General features: G+C 44.4%; 1 protein-coding gene across 5 annotated transcripts in view; it reads right to left on the reverse strand.

Annotated features, from left to right (window-relative positions):
• ATXN7L1 (ataxin 7 like 1) overlaps nucleotides 1-16671 on the reverse strand; it is a 117703-nt gene that overhangs the window by 36139 nt on the left and 64893 nt on the right. Inside the window, exon 1 of one of the 5 annotated variants that reach the window (XM_085217051.1) lies at nucleotides 10552-10786. The exons of 2 other annotated variants lie outside the window; for them this stretch is intronic. In XM_085217051.1, coding sequence (XP_085073177.1) covers nucleotides 10552-10666 — 115 coding nt within the window. In that variant the 5' untranslated portion in view covers nucleotides 10667-10786. Of the gene's footprint in view, nucleotides 1-1595; nucleotides 1871-2411; nucleotides 2587-10551; nucleotides 10787-16671 lie in introns of those variants that run through there. 2 more of the 5 variants (XM_085217056.1, XM_085217059.1) reach the window with 2 other exon arrangements.

A 16671-nucleotide genomic window follows, 5' to 3' on the forward strand; every position in this document is an offset into this window, starting at 1 on the left:
AATGACACGAATCTCGGAGAGAAGTTTAGCACGCTCGCACTGAATTAACTGCGCTTCCTAAAGAATTTATTTCAAATCAATGTTTTTGTTTCTTTCTTTTTCGGAGTCAAACTCAACACTACATACTGTCCTAACGCACATTTCAAGCATTGGTAGCATTGCATACGGTCTTAAACTTTTCCAGGAGATTCTCCGTGTCCTATGGAAACATGGATACCATCCAACTTTCTCAGCCAAATCAGAATTGTTGTTGCTAGTTGTGCTAGTCTCCTTATGTTGTTGGAGACTTAACAGTCCCCTAGCCTCCAGGGCTTCTCTCCCTTGTGCTCCCTTTCTCCTCCTCCCTCCCGTGTCCCACATGATGCAGCCCCCTACCTGTCCCCAACCTCGGCTGCAGCTGCCCAAGTCCTCTAGGTCTGGCTCTGAATCTTTAACTCCACGTATACTCTGTGACTGGCCACAGGGGAATACTAGCAGCTGTTTTGCAGGAAACGCCACATCTCCTTCTAATCACACGCGAAAAAGCAAAGCAATAGAAAAGCAACACAATCTCCAGATCCACAAACAGTGTGTGGGAAAAGGGGTAAAAGCACATTCTGAAGTAGAAAGAATCTTCTCTAGGTTTCACCTTGGCTCTCACATCAGATCAAATGCCCACTTAGCTCATAGCAAGCCTTGTAACACCTCAGCACTAAACACACTGCCAGTACTTTATGCCAACCACGTGCTGATAGGCGGACTGCAGTCATTTTGCACCCAGAAAAGACCTTTACATGATACTGAAACCACAGACCTCTCTCGCCTGGACTACACACCAACACCACTTGCAGTACATCCCATCCGCATCCCTTCTTACCCCGCCTGCTCTACTTAATTCACAGCTTTAGCTCACAGTTAGCGTCCCCTTTGCTGGTGAGACTTAGAAGGTTGCACAGGAAGGAGTCATGAGACAGCTGGGGCGCAGAGGAAGATGTGCCTTTGGTCTTTCAGTACAGTTTGCAGGTAGTTTGAACAAAAAATCCCTCTAACTTTGTTGGAAGAGACGTGCCAGATCTCTGTCAGCAGCAGTCATTGTGAAACACAGCTCTCGCTGAGCACGGCCCTGCTTCCCACGCGCCGCAGGCCCGGAGCAAAGCTGGGCCACGAGGAACTCCGTGAGCGGCGTGAGGGACCGTGGCTCGGGCCCACGTTTGGAAAACACAAGCAAGACGCAACTGCTGAAACCCAGACATGTAAGAATGTTATTTGCTGTTAATAAACAGAAACGGTGTAACACCATTCCTTTCAAACTTAGGATCACCACAACACTCCTGTTTATAGCCCTTTTATTTAAAACAGCATAAACTAACCAGACCTCCCGTATGTGATATGAGTACCGCTTATCGTTCCCCACATACAATATTTAAGCAAACATTAATGCAATTTAGTATCTCAGCCACAAGTGACTCTGTTTCACAACAGAACCCGGTGTTGTTATGAGCCCGTTACTTATGGTAACGCCATCCAACACCTATGTACCAATTACAGGTTTTCTATTTACAGTATATCCCGAGGTGTTTTGTTACACCGTGTGGAGTTGAGCAACGCATACTTACAATTTCAGCAAAATGCAAAGGGAAACCTTCCACCTGGTACTTCTCCAAGTTCAAAGTTTAAAAATGCACTCGGCGTTAATTCTAATCAAACCAAACCAGGAAGAAAACGGCACATGCCTGAGAAGCGAGAGCCAGCACACAGCACGCCCAGCGAGCTGCCTGCTTGCAGAAATGTGTCATCCTGCAGCAACTGGCAGCTGCTTCGTAACAAGAGTTCATAAACACCTTGTAAGCACTTTCATTTTGCAACCGCGGTCTAAAAAAAAAAAAAACAACAAAAAAACAAAACCAACAACCTAACAAAAGGCAGGACGTGCAGCTCGCTAAAAATAAACACAGGCTCGGTGCAAACCAACTGCAGCATAACGTCGCGAGAGTGAAGGACAACTTTACCAGCTTTGTGGGCACAACGCTGCCCGGAGCGCAGCTGAACCAGTGAGGAAACGGTGCCCGCGAGGCGCTCCTCCTCCCCGCAGCGCGCTGCGAAGGAAACGGCACAGCGAGTTTCATTTTGATACTTCTTGTAAACTGACAAAGGAAACGCACCACCAGCTCGACCCCGGAGCCGACACGCTGCGCAGGACGCAGCTCAGCAATCACAGCTTCAATCCAGGTCAAATGACATAAGTGGGAAATTATCAAGTGCTAAAATAACCACCCTTCTGCCCACGTTTATTTACGACAAACAGGAGCTCCGCTCTCTGACACAAACCCACCGAAACGACTCTCCGTTTCACAAAGCCTACGAGCGCGAAGGGTCGGCAAACTTATGCAAAACATCCCGCAGGGAGAAGAAACGTAAACCGAGCCACTTACAGCGAGGAGCGGGCTGCCAACTTAATCTGATTCTACGACGGCTGTAAACGCGCACTTTTGGAACGCGCGATGATTCACGCTGCCGCAGATGCCGTCAGAGGAGCGCGGCATTCCGCACGCGCTGCCGGCAGAGGACGACCTGCCCTGCAGCGCCGCCGGCCCGCGCGCGCCGCCTGCTTTGACTTCAGGCACTCGCCGAGCGCCGAGTTTCAGGTCCTACCAGTCGGACACCAGCGCGGGGCCCGCGCCAAGAACAACACGCACTGAAAGCAGCTGTGGGTTGGGTGCTTTTTTTTTTTTTTTTTTTTTTTTTTTGGACTGTTGATACAACTGAAAGTTAAGCGCAGTTAAACCGAAGTGTAAAATGGAAAGCAACAAACCCACCTACTGAGAGGAAGACGCTCTGGTTTTGTTTGGCTTTGTTTTTTTCTTTCTTGACTCAGGAAAGAGGGGGGTGTTTGTGTCTGACGGAGCAGGACAAGCCTGCTGCTTTCCTGAAACATCCTTCGTCTGTGGGATAACGGGGTAATTACACATGAGACAGCAGGAATAATCTCGGGAATACCACTAAATTACTCTTAAGTAGCCAAATCTCTTAAAAATGGCCAAATTCCATAAAAAACACTCAGCATTTCCCAGAACACTTACTTCTATTCAGTAGGAAGTGTAAAAAAAAAAGAAGGGTCAAGCGGAGCACCACCACAGCACAACACTGCTTCCAATAGTGGATTCACTGTGCCAAATGCGAAGCGGAGCTGCTGGCTGCTTGCTCGCTCCTTCTGCGAGCACCCCGAGGCACCCCAGAGTAGCAGAGTTGGGAGGACGATGGCAGGGCAAATACCCTGTCCTGCTACCAACATCACGCCTTGCATCGCGGCAGCAGGAGTCCTAGATGTAACTCTGGTGACAAGGCCTACTTCTTCAGCTATAAAATGGGATAGTAACAATGCACAGTATTAACTTGCTTCAAAAAGGAGTTGGATATCTAAGTAGGAAGTCATCACTTCTTATAAAGACACAATTCTGTATGTGTAATTGGTATTTGCCCCCTGGCACACTGCTACTGCAGCAAAAGGTTGGCTACTGGAACTCAGCTTTTCACAGCTCGGTAAGATCAGAAATCCCTGGGCAAAAAAAACATATACAAAAGCAAATGAATCGTAGGTAAAATTTTTTGGATTTTTTTTTCAGTGACATTCTCCCAAAGAAGGGTGAGAAGAGCTTTGCATGGAAATTTCCAGCTGCACTGGAAGCAATGTTCTGATAGTCCAACATAAAACCTGTGAGACATTCTGAACTGCCTGGAGGGTGCGGGGTTAATGCCATCCTATACCCCGTGCTCATCCTGCAAGGACAGCCCTCATCTGCCTTCTGCATGGGTGTTCCATTACCTGCACTACCAGCCCTAACCTATTAAGTTCTCTGGCAGTCAAGCTATGATACTTCCTTCAAGCAACAGCAGCACCGCAGACAAGCAGGAATTCTACGGGTGATTTCGTGGCTGTATGTGAAGAGAAATCTTTAATTGGAGTATTTGTTGGACACAGCATTATGTTTAGCACTGAAATAAAACGTGAGCAGCAGTGGTCTAGTTTACTAGATACACAAATTCAAAAGCAACTCATCTATTCCCTCTCTGAAGCCCAGGACTTAAATCATTTTGCTCCAGACACACTGCTGGAAATAGTGGAAAATTTGGTATGACCAGCCCCCTGGTGCAGATCCTTCCCATCTAGGGTCATCTTATTTATTTACATGTATATCTCAGGTAAAATATGTCATTGCATCTCAATCTCCATCTTCAGTGATATTTACAAAATAAAGTAATTTACATATATTAGCATTTTAGGAACTCATCAGATGTTTCCCCTTATCTATAATAGGACTATTTGAGAAAAAGGGTATTCTTCAATGCTCTACTTAATCTAAACAGAGATAGAACAGCATTTCTTTTCAGAGCTAAGAGAATCTAAGGATGGACAACTGAGGTGGCTGGCAGGACTCCACAGTGAGCTCAGCACTAGATATCATATTTTCTCCATACTCAGATCAAAACTAATGGAATGAATGGTATTCAGCTCCTCCTACAATGCTGAATGCAATCACAACGGCTTTTCAGGTAACTGAGCTAACGGTACTAACCACATTACGGATACTACTAACAGAGTCAGATTTCAAGCAGTTAAAAACAACTGCCGTACAGATAAAAGAGTAAAGCAAACATTACAGCAAGATGAGCCATGTTTAAGCAGCATACATATATTTCAGACTGGCAAAAATACCCAACAACAACACTGTACTATATAACTCAGAGGAAACAACCTATCATCCTTAGGAGACATATGTTCATGATTGGTTTATATACATAGTATCATGACAGAGTTTACTCAATAACCAGATAACTTATTTCACTGTTCCTTAGAATAATCACGTACACAAGTGGTAGCACTACCGAATTAGCCGAGAATAACAGCCTTGCGGTGCTTGGATGTAATTTACTACTTAAATGTTTTGGCTTTTAGAATCCCAAACCAGCATTTTCATGATACAACATACGTATATATTTTCTCTCTGTACTAACAGCAAGCTGTTCCATTAGCAGAAAAATAGCGAGAAGCGTTTTTCTAAAATTCCGTGGCTTTTCTCTCTACATGTGCTCCACCTCGATCACCCTGAGCTGTCCTGCCCCACAGCACTGCTGCCATCTCATCCCATCTCCAGCTCCTTTGTGCTTCCCCAGCCCCTGCGAGACAGTGAGCAATGCCTGGTCTAGAGGCACCCGTGCAACAACTGTCAGAGCACAAGTGCTGCTGCCACACCAAATGCTGTTCTCTGGGGGCATGTTAATGAATATGCCTCTTTACAGTAGCTGGTTTTCAAAGAATCGCTGAAACTATGCATCTTTAATGCCATACTGGTAGGGAGTTAAAAATTCTGAGGGAAAAATCAGTGTAATTGGATGAGCCTTGTTGCTATTGTATTTATTTTTCAGGAAACTCAAGTTTACATTTTTACATGGTAATTTTACTTGTTCTTCTGTGTTTGTCACTCCTCATGGATACTCCCCAGCCTCAAATGAATCCCCTTCAGATATTCTGACAGCTTTTGAAAATCAAGTTAACCAAACAGATCTGCCCAACTGGGAACTGCAGGTTTGTTTTGAAATTTTAATGAGCTTGCATTTCAGTTTCATTCTGAATTACACTGCCTTTATAGCAGGTTTGATAAGTGTCAGTGCAGAGTATTTTCTCATTCCCAATGTTTTAGATAAATCAGCTCCTTATCTGTCAGGCTGATTATGTGCCACAAATCACAAAACCAATTCTTTAGAAGACTGCAGGGATAGCCATGGGTTATAACCCCACATTCACAGCCTCCAAAAGGAAGTCCAAAATAATTCCTGGAGAGGTCACTTATTCGTGTTTCTCTCACTAGATACAATTGCACTTACAAACACCCAAACCCTCAGCCTTCTACAGAAGAAAACCGCAAGCAAACAATACTATAGACATACCCAAATCACAGAGGGGTCTCTATAAAGGCACTTTGGTAGCTGCTCCTTTTCCTTCAGAACCTCTTTAGTTCTACTCTTATTTGCAAGTTAAGATCTAAAAATGATGGTTTCAAATTCAACTCGTATCATTTACAATGTCTAGCAGTGTAAACTAAACAAACTCATCCCTAAGAAAACATAAAGACATACAAATCAGCTTAAGAGAATCCCAGTTAAATGCACTTTGTGTTCTACCTCTGAATGTGTGTCTAAACCATTACTCACTGTAACTAACTTCATGTGCCATGCTTTGGATAAACGATGTACCAACCTTCCAATCGCTGACCTGAATGGAAGAGAATGATACGTGTCTATGATTTTAGATGTCACAGGAGGTCTCACAGAACAAGCACACAATAAATATCTTTCTAAAGTATCGTATGTTTGACATGTACCAGTTGTTGCAACTGGAGCACAGGTAAAACATTCTGGGATGACTTTCCTATAGGGGTTGAGTTGGCTTCATCCATGCCAGATTGAATGTCACATCAGGTGGGAAGAATGAACAGCACAACCCTTTGACAAGAGGGGAAAGCAGCTTTTGGCCAGTCAAAAAAAATTACAAGGGGAGTAAGCTTGGGAGCCAACAGGAAAAAGAGAAAACATTTTAAAGGGCAGGATTGCAATGTGTACAGATGAGTTATTTATAGAGTCAACACTCAATTACCCATGGTCAGATTATCTGTACCAGAGATGCAGAAACAAACCAGCTCCAGTTGGGCTCATTAGCCTACATGCAGCTTTGTGCAGACATTCCTACACTTCTGGGTTGGCGTGTGTCTGGAAATGTTACAAAAGCTTTTTCTCCAGCAAAAGACTGGAGTCCTTATTGATTTAAACTGAGGCGTTCTGGCTGTCTGTATGGCATTTCCAAAAGCAAGAACATTGTAGAAAGCAGAAGACTCCAGATGAAGCCATTACCTTGCACTCAGGTGAAGCCACTACCTTGCAGCATCAGTCCTGTGCTCTCAGTACCAAGAACTTTTACTAGCTCAGGCACAGTGTCAAGGCAGAGTTGGCTGCATGCATTCCTGCCAGCCTGCATCAGGGCTGTGGGAAGCTGGGGAGAGCAGTGCAGATGAGCGCAGGACACTTGTGACAACACAGCAAAAGGCAGCAGCCAGCACAGCAAACGCTAACACAGCTGGGATGGCCTCCGTGCAGAGGGAGCAAGCTGTGAAATCGCTTGGGATCGTGATTTAACAGCCAGATCATTTAAACCCGATAATCTCAATGAGAGAAAAGTTAAAATACAAGTGCTTTCCTAACTGTAGGAAAAACAAAGCAACTGATGGTACCAATCCAGACTGAAGCTGTTTTCCTGGCCACAATGCCAAAAGTGTAATTAACAGTGAAATAAAAAGGTAGTCGTGGAATGAAATGGAAAAAAACCAGCAACATGACTTCCTACCTGCCAATTGCTTCCTTTGAACTAGACAATCTGTGCTCATGCTACAGGGCCAAATCCTCTCTCACTCATCAGAAGCAGAAAAGTCCAAAGAGGCCTTACACTCCTAGATCCTTTTGGAAGTTGTCCCTCCTCATCAAAGTGATGGTGCTACAGCTGAAATAAACCCTACTACTTAGAGGTAACAAGAAGTATTTAAACTCAGAAATTGGAAAAGTTTAAAAATCTCCTTTTTTTTTCCCCCAGCCATGGAAGCAACTTGACCAAAGAGACAGGGAAAGGACAACATGCAGAATATTGGCATGAAAAATCTCAGCTATAATCAGCTGACTCCAGCCTGATTACAGAGGAGGAACTAAACTCTTTATTTGGCAAATTGATCTCAGAGCAATTATTGCTGTGTCTGCCAAATGGTAGCTAGAAAGTATAGCAGATTTAACCAGCAATGGCTAACACATGAACCAGAAGTATCCATGCCTGAGCAATCAACCTTGTCTTTAAATACTAAGGAAGAGATTTACTTAGATCTGAAGACCACAGTGTATAGCACAGAGCCTCTTAAGCAGTTTCATATGGTATCAAAAGACAAAGGGTCATGGAGGACTAGACAGAGAACAAGAGTTACCATGAACATCGCTGTAACACTTCTGGGAATCTGGAGTCATATATCTAAAACATTATTACCTCTTCCTTCTTTCTCCCTAGTACCAAATATCTTGATCTGCCAGATTGTTTGAAGTCTGAAACAGAAATAATTCAAGAAAAACAAGAGTTCAAAACCAAAATTCAGACTATTGTTACTCATCAGAGAATTCTGGAAGATTTAGTTGTTTTATCTCCTTAGATTTCAACACCTGAAAGCTGACAGCAGTAGAAGTTACAGAAGGTTTACCATCCTCTACTGTTTTATCTTAGGACACAAAATTCATTCTCATGATTAAGAAGTTAATACATGTATTTTGGATGGTATAACATTCAGACAACAACAATGGAAAATGATTATTTGCAGGTCTTAGGTACCGTGTTTTTTTGGGAGTATTTACTGATGATGAGAGCACAAGCACTAGAAAGGAATGGACTCAACTACTGATAAACAACTGGGAGCAACAGACTTTGCTAAACGTTCAGTGACTCATATTAGCAGAAGTTTTTGCCTCTTATTTACTGTAAGAAGGTAAAGGCCGATGCTCCCCCTTCCCTACTACTAAATGCCACGAACTAGGAAAGACCAGAAATGCAAAGCCCACAGCGTTAAACCACCACACTGAAAAGTCTCAACTGCTGTGAGGTTTAAGGAAATACACCAAAGGTATTTCTCCTTCATGTGGGCTCCACCACAGCAAACTTCAGTCGGTAGCTTCCAGGTAAAGCAGCTGTTTATCTGTCCAGCAGACACACACAAAACTGTGCTTAAATAAATTTTCTGCTCTGTTACTGCTCCCCCTGCCACAAGATAACAGTTCTAGCCAGGTACACGATTAGCAGCATGTGAAACGCTTTCAGAGAAGCTCCAAGGACACACATGTTGAAGGACAGTGACATGTTATGGCCTGAAGGCCCCAGGGAAATGCACGGAGGCTGGCACTGGGCTTCATGCATGCTGCCACAGTCATACTGCAATCAAGAGAAGCAACTTCTGCACCTGCTCTACCTCTTCTTAAAAACACTTCTGGTTCACCTTTGTTTTCAATCTTGTATTATATTAATATGGGACTGCATTAGGTGTAGGAACGGAGAGCAGGCAAGCCACGTAACTTAACCTCAAGTCCTTCAGTGAGTGCTCCTCAGATGCTACTGCTGGGCCCTGCTATCCTGTCACCTGGGGGCTGCCCCTTGCCACCTGGGCTCAGGGACCTCACTCTGCTTCACTATTTCATGCCCATCTGCCAGTCACAAAACTTACAAGCAATTCTTACCCCTCTTTCTGATAACTGATGGGTTCCAACAATCTATCAGTCCTTCTGAGAAGAAATGTTTCCAAATATCCAACCTGAACTCCCTCTGGCACAACTGAAGACCATTCCCCCTATAGCTGTTACCCATAAGCAGAGGCCAACTCCCACCTCACCACAACAATATCCTTTCAGACAGCTGCAGAGAGTAATAAGGCTTCCCCTGAGTCTCCTCTTCTCCACACTGAACCACTCCAGTTCCCTCAGCTGCTCCCCATGAGTCCTGTGCTCCACACCCTTCACAGCTTCATCGTCCTACAGTGCAATACTGATCAGAGATCTCAGAACAGGCTCTACAGAAAAAGCTTATTTGGCAGTCATGGACTTCCACAGCTGTGGGCAGATGCCACCTCCATTGGCTGACACTGGTCTCAGGAGGATCCTGTCTTCTGCTGGAAAAACCCACAGAAGTGCCACTTAAGACTTGATAGTTATCACAAAATCACAGAATGGCCCGGGTTGGAAGGGACCTCAAGGATCATGAAGCTCCAGCCCCCCCACCAAGGCAAGGCCACCAATCTTCACATTTAATACCAGACCAGGCTGTCCAGGGCCCCATCCAACCTGGCCTTGAACACCTCCAGGGACGGGGCATCCACAACCTGTCTGGGCAATTATAATCACTTATAAATAATGTAATGGAGATAGAAAACTTCTTTCACCTATTAAAACCTTCTTTTCTCCTATTAGAGCACATAGCAGAAGGTTGCAACTGGTACCCCGCAAGTAACGGAGCTGCAGTCCATGCTACAGCACAGCAGAGCAGCAGCGGTAATGCCAACACTAAGACATGCACACAGCCCTGACAGCCTGCAGGTAACCCTGTTCTTCCAAGAACTCCAAACTGAGAGAAACCACAGATATTTAGAGAATACAAACAAAAATATTCACTTTCTTTCAATTTAACTTACACAATTCAAACCATATCAAAGCTCCAAAAGCAAACACTCTGTAATTCCCCTGCTCTTTATTTAAAAAGCTCTAGGGAATTTACGTCAAGGAGCCCACTATGAAGCTGACAGTTGCTAGCTCAGGAATCAGCAATTTCCCAACTGTGTTTAAACTGCTTTGGTACCGCTGTCACGTCATCATTCAATTCAAGGTACGAGTGATGTTACTTCTGAGCCTACTGCCAGCACCACCAGCAGAGTCTGCACTGCGTTGTGCCACACGGAGACACGTGAAATGAACGTGACAGTGCAAAACCGAGGCCATAGGAATACATACTATGAAAAAGGGCGAAATCCCGGTAACCCCTCTGCACGCGGCTCTGGCCGAGGTTTCTCTGTCTCTCTGTACCCCTGTGAAGGGCAGCGATACGGCCTGCACTGGAACTCGGCATCAGCGCTCAGACTCATTGCTCACGCACCGGAGCAAAAGCGAACATCGTGGAGTATGTGAGATTCCAATTCCGCAGGCAGCACACGCGATCGTTATTTGCACAGCGCTACGCTGATACGGTTGGAAAAAAAAAATCACGGCGCAGATAAGGCGGGGGCCAAAGTCCCGCCGGGAGTCCGGCGGCGGCACTTCCCGATTTGGGCACGCCGCCTCACAGCCCCACCCCCGCCCCACCCGCCGCCGCAGCCCCGCTCCGGGAGGCGCCGGGGGACGGAGCGGCCGCCGCCCGGAGGTACCCGCGGCTCGCAGCCCCACGCCGCGGAACGGCCGCGCCCCGCGCGGCTCCGGTGCGAGTACGCCCGGCGCCGTGAGCGCCCCCTGGCGGAGCGGCCGCCGGCGGCAGCAGCCCGGGGCAGCGCGCCGTAAACAGGCGGCCCGGCGCATGCTCCCTGCCGAAGGCCTGTGCCGCGTTCTTCAGCCTCCGTGCTCCCACTGACAGCCAAGAAGGTCCCGAACGGCGAACGGCCCGGAACTGGCGCAGGAAGTGCCAACGTTTCCGTGTTCTTCTGAACAGCTGTCAACAGTGCAGAATTACAGAATGTCCCAAGTTGGACACCCGTGGCCACCCCCGTGGCTCACCGAGCCCTGCTCCCAACTACCTGTGGCACAGAAGCTGCACCCAGAAAGCCAGCCCAGGACTTCCATTGCAGCCCGGCAGCATGGGACCTCAGCTTAACACAGATCTATTCTCACAGCTGTGGCCAACATAAAATGCGCTGACAAATGCAAGCTCAACTTGTAAGGCACTTACAGCCATCTTATGTCTTAGCATGTGTACCTTTGCACACGTGGAGCTCTGTTCCCTCTTGTTCAGCTCAGAGATGGCTCTGGAGCCCTGTGTACACCAGTTGCTCATCCTCCCACCTCTGCAGTGTCCCCAGGGATGGCAAGGGGACAGGCCTCATTTACCCGCACCTCTCTTACTCACAGAACCCTCTGCTGGAGACCCTGGTTGATGAGGCAGAGGCTGGCAGTGCAAGCAGACAGGAGCAGCGCTCCCAGAGATCCGCTCAGCAGGGCACTGCGGCTCCTGGCGCAGCTCCAGTTGAGCGGAAGAGAGAACTGGATATGAGAGATCCTGCGCCACTAGGCCCGAAACGGAGCCCAGACAGTGCAAATGGAGCCAGTGAGTCTTTGAAGGTGCATAACCTGTGGTGGTGGGTTTTTTCCCCACCTTATTTAATTTCAGTGTGGGGCCTGAAGTAAAAACAAACAAGCAAAAACAAAAGCCCACAACAAACTGCGTTTGGGGCATGTGCCTACCTGAGCACAATAATACTACATGCTTCTGGGATTTCTGAATGAGAAGCATTCACTATGGGTACACATCCCTCATAGAAGAGAGGATTAATGAGACAAAATAAATAAGATAAATAATCAGGAGAGAAACTAGCAATAGATGCAGAAATAACAGGCGAGTATATAAGTAAATAACAGATAGTTAAGTAAAAACATTTAACAAACATTTTGGTAATATCTGGAAAAAAGTCCAAGTATATATGCACATATAAAGGCGAGATAAATTAAAAAGCTTAATTTTCCAGGTCATTACTGCATAATTTATGGCTGGGACGTAGATACTGCTAATACCTACTTGTGTGGCTCTGGCGGATGTGTGCAGGGCAGCTGGCAGAGCACCCAGTGACAATCCTGGGGATGGAGCCGCACTGCTGCACTGAGCGGCGCTGGCTGCCTCACGTGATCGTGTGATAACATTCACACTCCAGTTCTTGAATGGCAAGTCACAGCGTGGTTCTGAATGTTTAAATTCTAACAGTTGGTAATGTTAAGGAAGAGTTAACTCCCATGTGAAAAAAAAAATAACTCTCCAATGCTGATTTTCTGGGGAGCAGGAAGATGCGTAGTAACCATACAAACAAACAGCCTAGTAAATTTAAAATGATGCTTTCACTACCTGAAAATAAAAAGGCACTATCTGGCAAGCAAGGCTGATGTTAGTTTTTGTTTAAGATACATCCAGGAGGTTGTCCCTTTTTCATATCTTAAAATAAAGTGCCTTAAGTGATCCATCAAGAGACTGCCTGAACCAGTGCTCCAGGAAGTGATAACACTATCGTTTTCAGTCTAAAATGGGGAATCTAGCAACAATATCAAAACTCTTACTTAAATGTAAGAGAACAACTTCAGCTTAGATGAAGACCCCAGACATTTTCCTTATAGATGAACTTCCTGTAAATATTTTTCTTTACAAAATGGTGTACTAGGAGAGACAGGTTCTGCTAATGACAGACGAGATGTGTACCCAGTTATTCACAAAGCACTGCAATGTAACTTTTTTCTCCAGAATCTTAGCGCAGAAGTTCTAGCTACAGAACCCAGAATCTTTAAGAAGGTTGAAAACAAAACAAGCCAAGAATGAGAAATACAATTCACTGTATATAATAAATAATAAACAAGATTTTTAATTTTTTTTTTTAAAGATCACACTGTGCTCATCTCACAATCTCACAAGCTTTAACTGAGTGTCTAAGAAACAAGGAACAAGAGAAAGTGATTCCTTTGCAGCCTACACTTTTGAAACTCTGAGTGTGGCTCAGGAAAGAGTACTGCTCCATAAAAACATGAAGGAGACTGCCCATTTAGCCTTGGTGTAGACATGGGTGCTTTTAAGACTGTTTTGAAAAGAAAATCTCACCTCACTGTTGCTAGGTTTGGACCGATGGAGCTGGGTTTGTCCCTGTTCAGAAAGGGCATCATACCAACACCACATGGAGCAATTTTTTTTTTTTTTTGATGCTGTGCAACAGAAGAATATTCCCATGCAATTTTCAATAAAAGGATCTGAATTTTAAAAATAAGAACCCTTCTTAGCACCTAGTACATGGACACTGCCGAGTCTGCAATGTGTTATGGGACTAAAACTTTGAAATGCAGAAATAAGATTCCAATCTGTTGGGAGTATGTGTGCTTCTTGCTGAAGTTCTGTGGGCCTAAAATAGTGACAGAATTAATTCTATTTCCTCATAGTGCTAGGTAGGTCAACATGCAGGCTTTTTTTTTCCACCTAGAAACAAGGCTACAGCTTCAACAATCCAGCACTGGCAAAAACAACAGAGCTGATTTCAGGCAAAAAAATAAACCCAACACAGAATTGAAATACCAGCTCGTATATTTAAGCAGCAGCTGTATTAACTGTTTCAAGAAGGTTTTCTGTAATGACGTATTAATCACACACACAAGCCCAATTTTAAATGTTTCAGGGCCGTGGATATTTCTGCACTGGTGGAGGGAAGAGGAGTTCAGAGCAGTGTAGGTCAGAACATTTGGGAAAGCCAAAATTCTCCTGATTTCACCTGCGGAGATCATCTCAGACGAATCCCTAAAGCTCTAGCTGATCATCTGTGCAGATTCCTGGAAAAAACTGTTACCAGGTATCTTACCTAAACCATATTTAGCAGGGAACAGATTTCTATGAATTCCCAGCATCCTGACTCGACAACTTCACAAAATCAACCATCTCATCCATTTTCAGAAATGCGCTCTACCAAAGCTATGTCTGCAGCCTATAAAACACTCCTGATATATCACAGATCCTCATAAACAAATCAAATAACTGTTACTGTACTGAGAAACTGCCCCATCCCTGGAGGTGCTCAAGGCCAGATTGGATGGGGCCCTGGGCAGCCCTGTCTAGTATTGAATGTGGAGGTTGGTGGCCCTGCATGTGGCAGGGGGGTTGGAGATTCATGATCCTTAAGGTCCATTCCAACCCCGGCTGGATTCTGTGATTCTGTGTGGAAAAAGTACAAATCCTTGACTAGCAAGTGCTGCTTGACAGACATTCAGTTATGTTTCTGTTATCTTACAGATCAGGCTGATGCTTCAGCAGTCCCTAATTTTCAGAGCTGCTCCTCCAGAAAGGCCTGGTATTCTGGAGGAATTCAAGGGGTATTTTAAAAACAGCTTTGAATACTTTAACAGCAAAAGAAAAGACAGCCTCCTATCTCTGCTTTCCTAAGAAAGTTCTTTTTTACTGTGTTTCTCCTTCTTGGTCGTAGTCCAGAGGGGGTCTTTAGAGATAAGTTTCTTTTATTAAAAATAAAACACTGTAACAACAAAATTAAGAGCATTTTTTTCTCCATTTTGAGCTGAACAAGGATTTCTTGCTGTAAAACTTCCAACCTAAATTGTCTAAGCAAGCTGAAATAACAAGAGATGATCACATTGTCTTCCCAAAACATAGCTACACTTAACACTGTACAATCACATAAAAACCAGACCTTGTTCTCAGTTTCTTACAAACGATTATCTCAACACTTGGGCACCTCACGAGTGCCATGGAGCTCAGCGGTACTACTCTGGGTATGGAATAACACTTACATGAATCTAGAGTAATAGATGAAGCTAACCCAAAGAGGAACGAACACTCCTCCTCTAACGCTCAAATCTGCAGTTCTTTGTGCAACCTCAGAAACAAGACTCTTCAGTACTCCTCTTGTACAAACTTTTCAACTGTGCTAGGACTCTGAAAGCTTCTGAATATTTTTTAGAAGATTCACGTTAAATGATACATAAGGAGTGAATGCACAAGTAAAAATACACAGAAATAATACTTCCTATGGCAGTAATGCTGCTGAACAATGTAGTGTTTTCCTAAGTTTCCTTGCATGCACATTGCTTCCTTAATGGGTTAGATGGGAAAAGTCTCAAATGTTAACCAACAAATTAGAGCAAACAAGAGCATCGTGAAAGGCTGAGTAACCTGGGTCTGTTCAGTCTGAGGAAAAGACGACTGATGGGGGATCTGGTTAATGTTTATAGGTATCTAAAGGGAGGTGGGAAGCAAATGCATGGGGCCAGGCTTTTCTCAGTGGTGTGTAGCATTAGCGAAAAAAAGCAGTGACCTAAAACTTGAACATAGCAAGTTCCATTCATATATGCAGAAGAACTTCTTCATGGTAAAGGTGACATAGCACTGGAACAGGTTGTCCAGAGAAGTTGTGCAGTCTCCTTCCATGGAGATGTTCAAGACCTACTGGGACACCCACCTGTGCGACCTACTGTAAGGAACCTGCTCTAGCAGGGGATTGGGCTCGATGATCTCCTGAGATCCCTTCTAACCCGTGTAATTCTGTAATTCAGTGATCTTTGTTACTTCACCTGTGCAGTGCTATATAATGTTCGTGAGCACTCCAAAGTTGCATTTCTTTTCTTTTTAGAGATTCCAGAATTCCAGCTAATACTGTGATCTCTTACTGACTTAATTAATAAAGGTTTTGCTTCAGCCAGCCTCTTAGCATTGCATTAGAACCAGCAATTTAACTTATATTCACACCATTATTTTCATGTTGTGTGGACATACACATTTTGACAGCATTGCAGAAATGTACTCTAAGTTACAAAGAAGGTGATTCAAACTGTCAAACTGGTATTTAATTGCTTGTTGTGGATATGTGGAAAATAGACCAGAGTGTATTTATCTAAACATACAGAAGCACACTTGTGCTTCTTTTATGTACAAAAGTACGATCAGAAAATGTGTCTTACAGGTCACCTGCATGCACAGGAAGAATGTAGGTATTATTCCTACATTTATTTACTCCTGAATTACACATCAGTTTTTTCTGTTTTTAGAAAAACTGTTTTTAGGCTGCATGTACTGCTATCAGCCTTCCAGATGGATTTTTCCACTAACAAAATGGATAATAGAAAATTCTAAGATTAAAAAAATAGTAAAAATGTTTAAAACATAGAAAGTTCCTTACCTATTTTATTCCAATCTCCAGCCTTTCAGAAACTGGAGTCAGTTTCAGTCTCAGTGCAGTCTCACTAAACACAAGTGCACAGATAACATACAGTAAAAGCATCCTTAGGTACGTTCACAAAGTATTTGCAGAGACTCCTATTCAATCTGCTATCTCTTCCCTTCTGAATGCAGTGCTGCAGAAGCCAATATTCTGCATATGTAGTCTGGCAAACCTCACC

This window comes from Meleagris gallopavo, chromosome 1 (genome assembly GCF_905368555.1).
Source record: "Meleagris gallopavo chromosome 1, MGAL_WU_HG_1.1, whole genome shotgun sequence".
Lineage (NCBI taxonomy): Eukaryota > Metazoa > Chordata > Aves > Galliformes > Phasianidae > Meleagris > Meleagris gallopavo.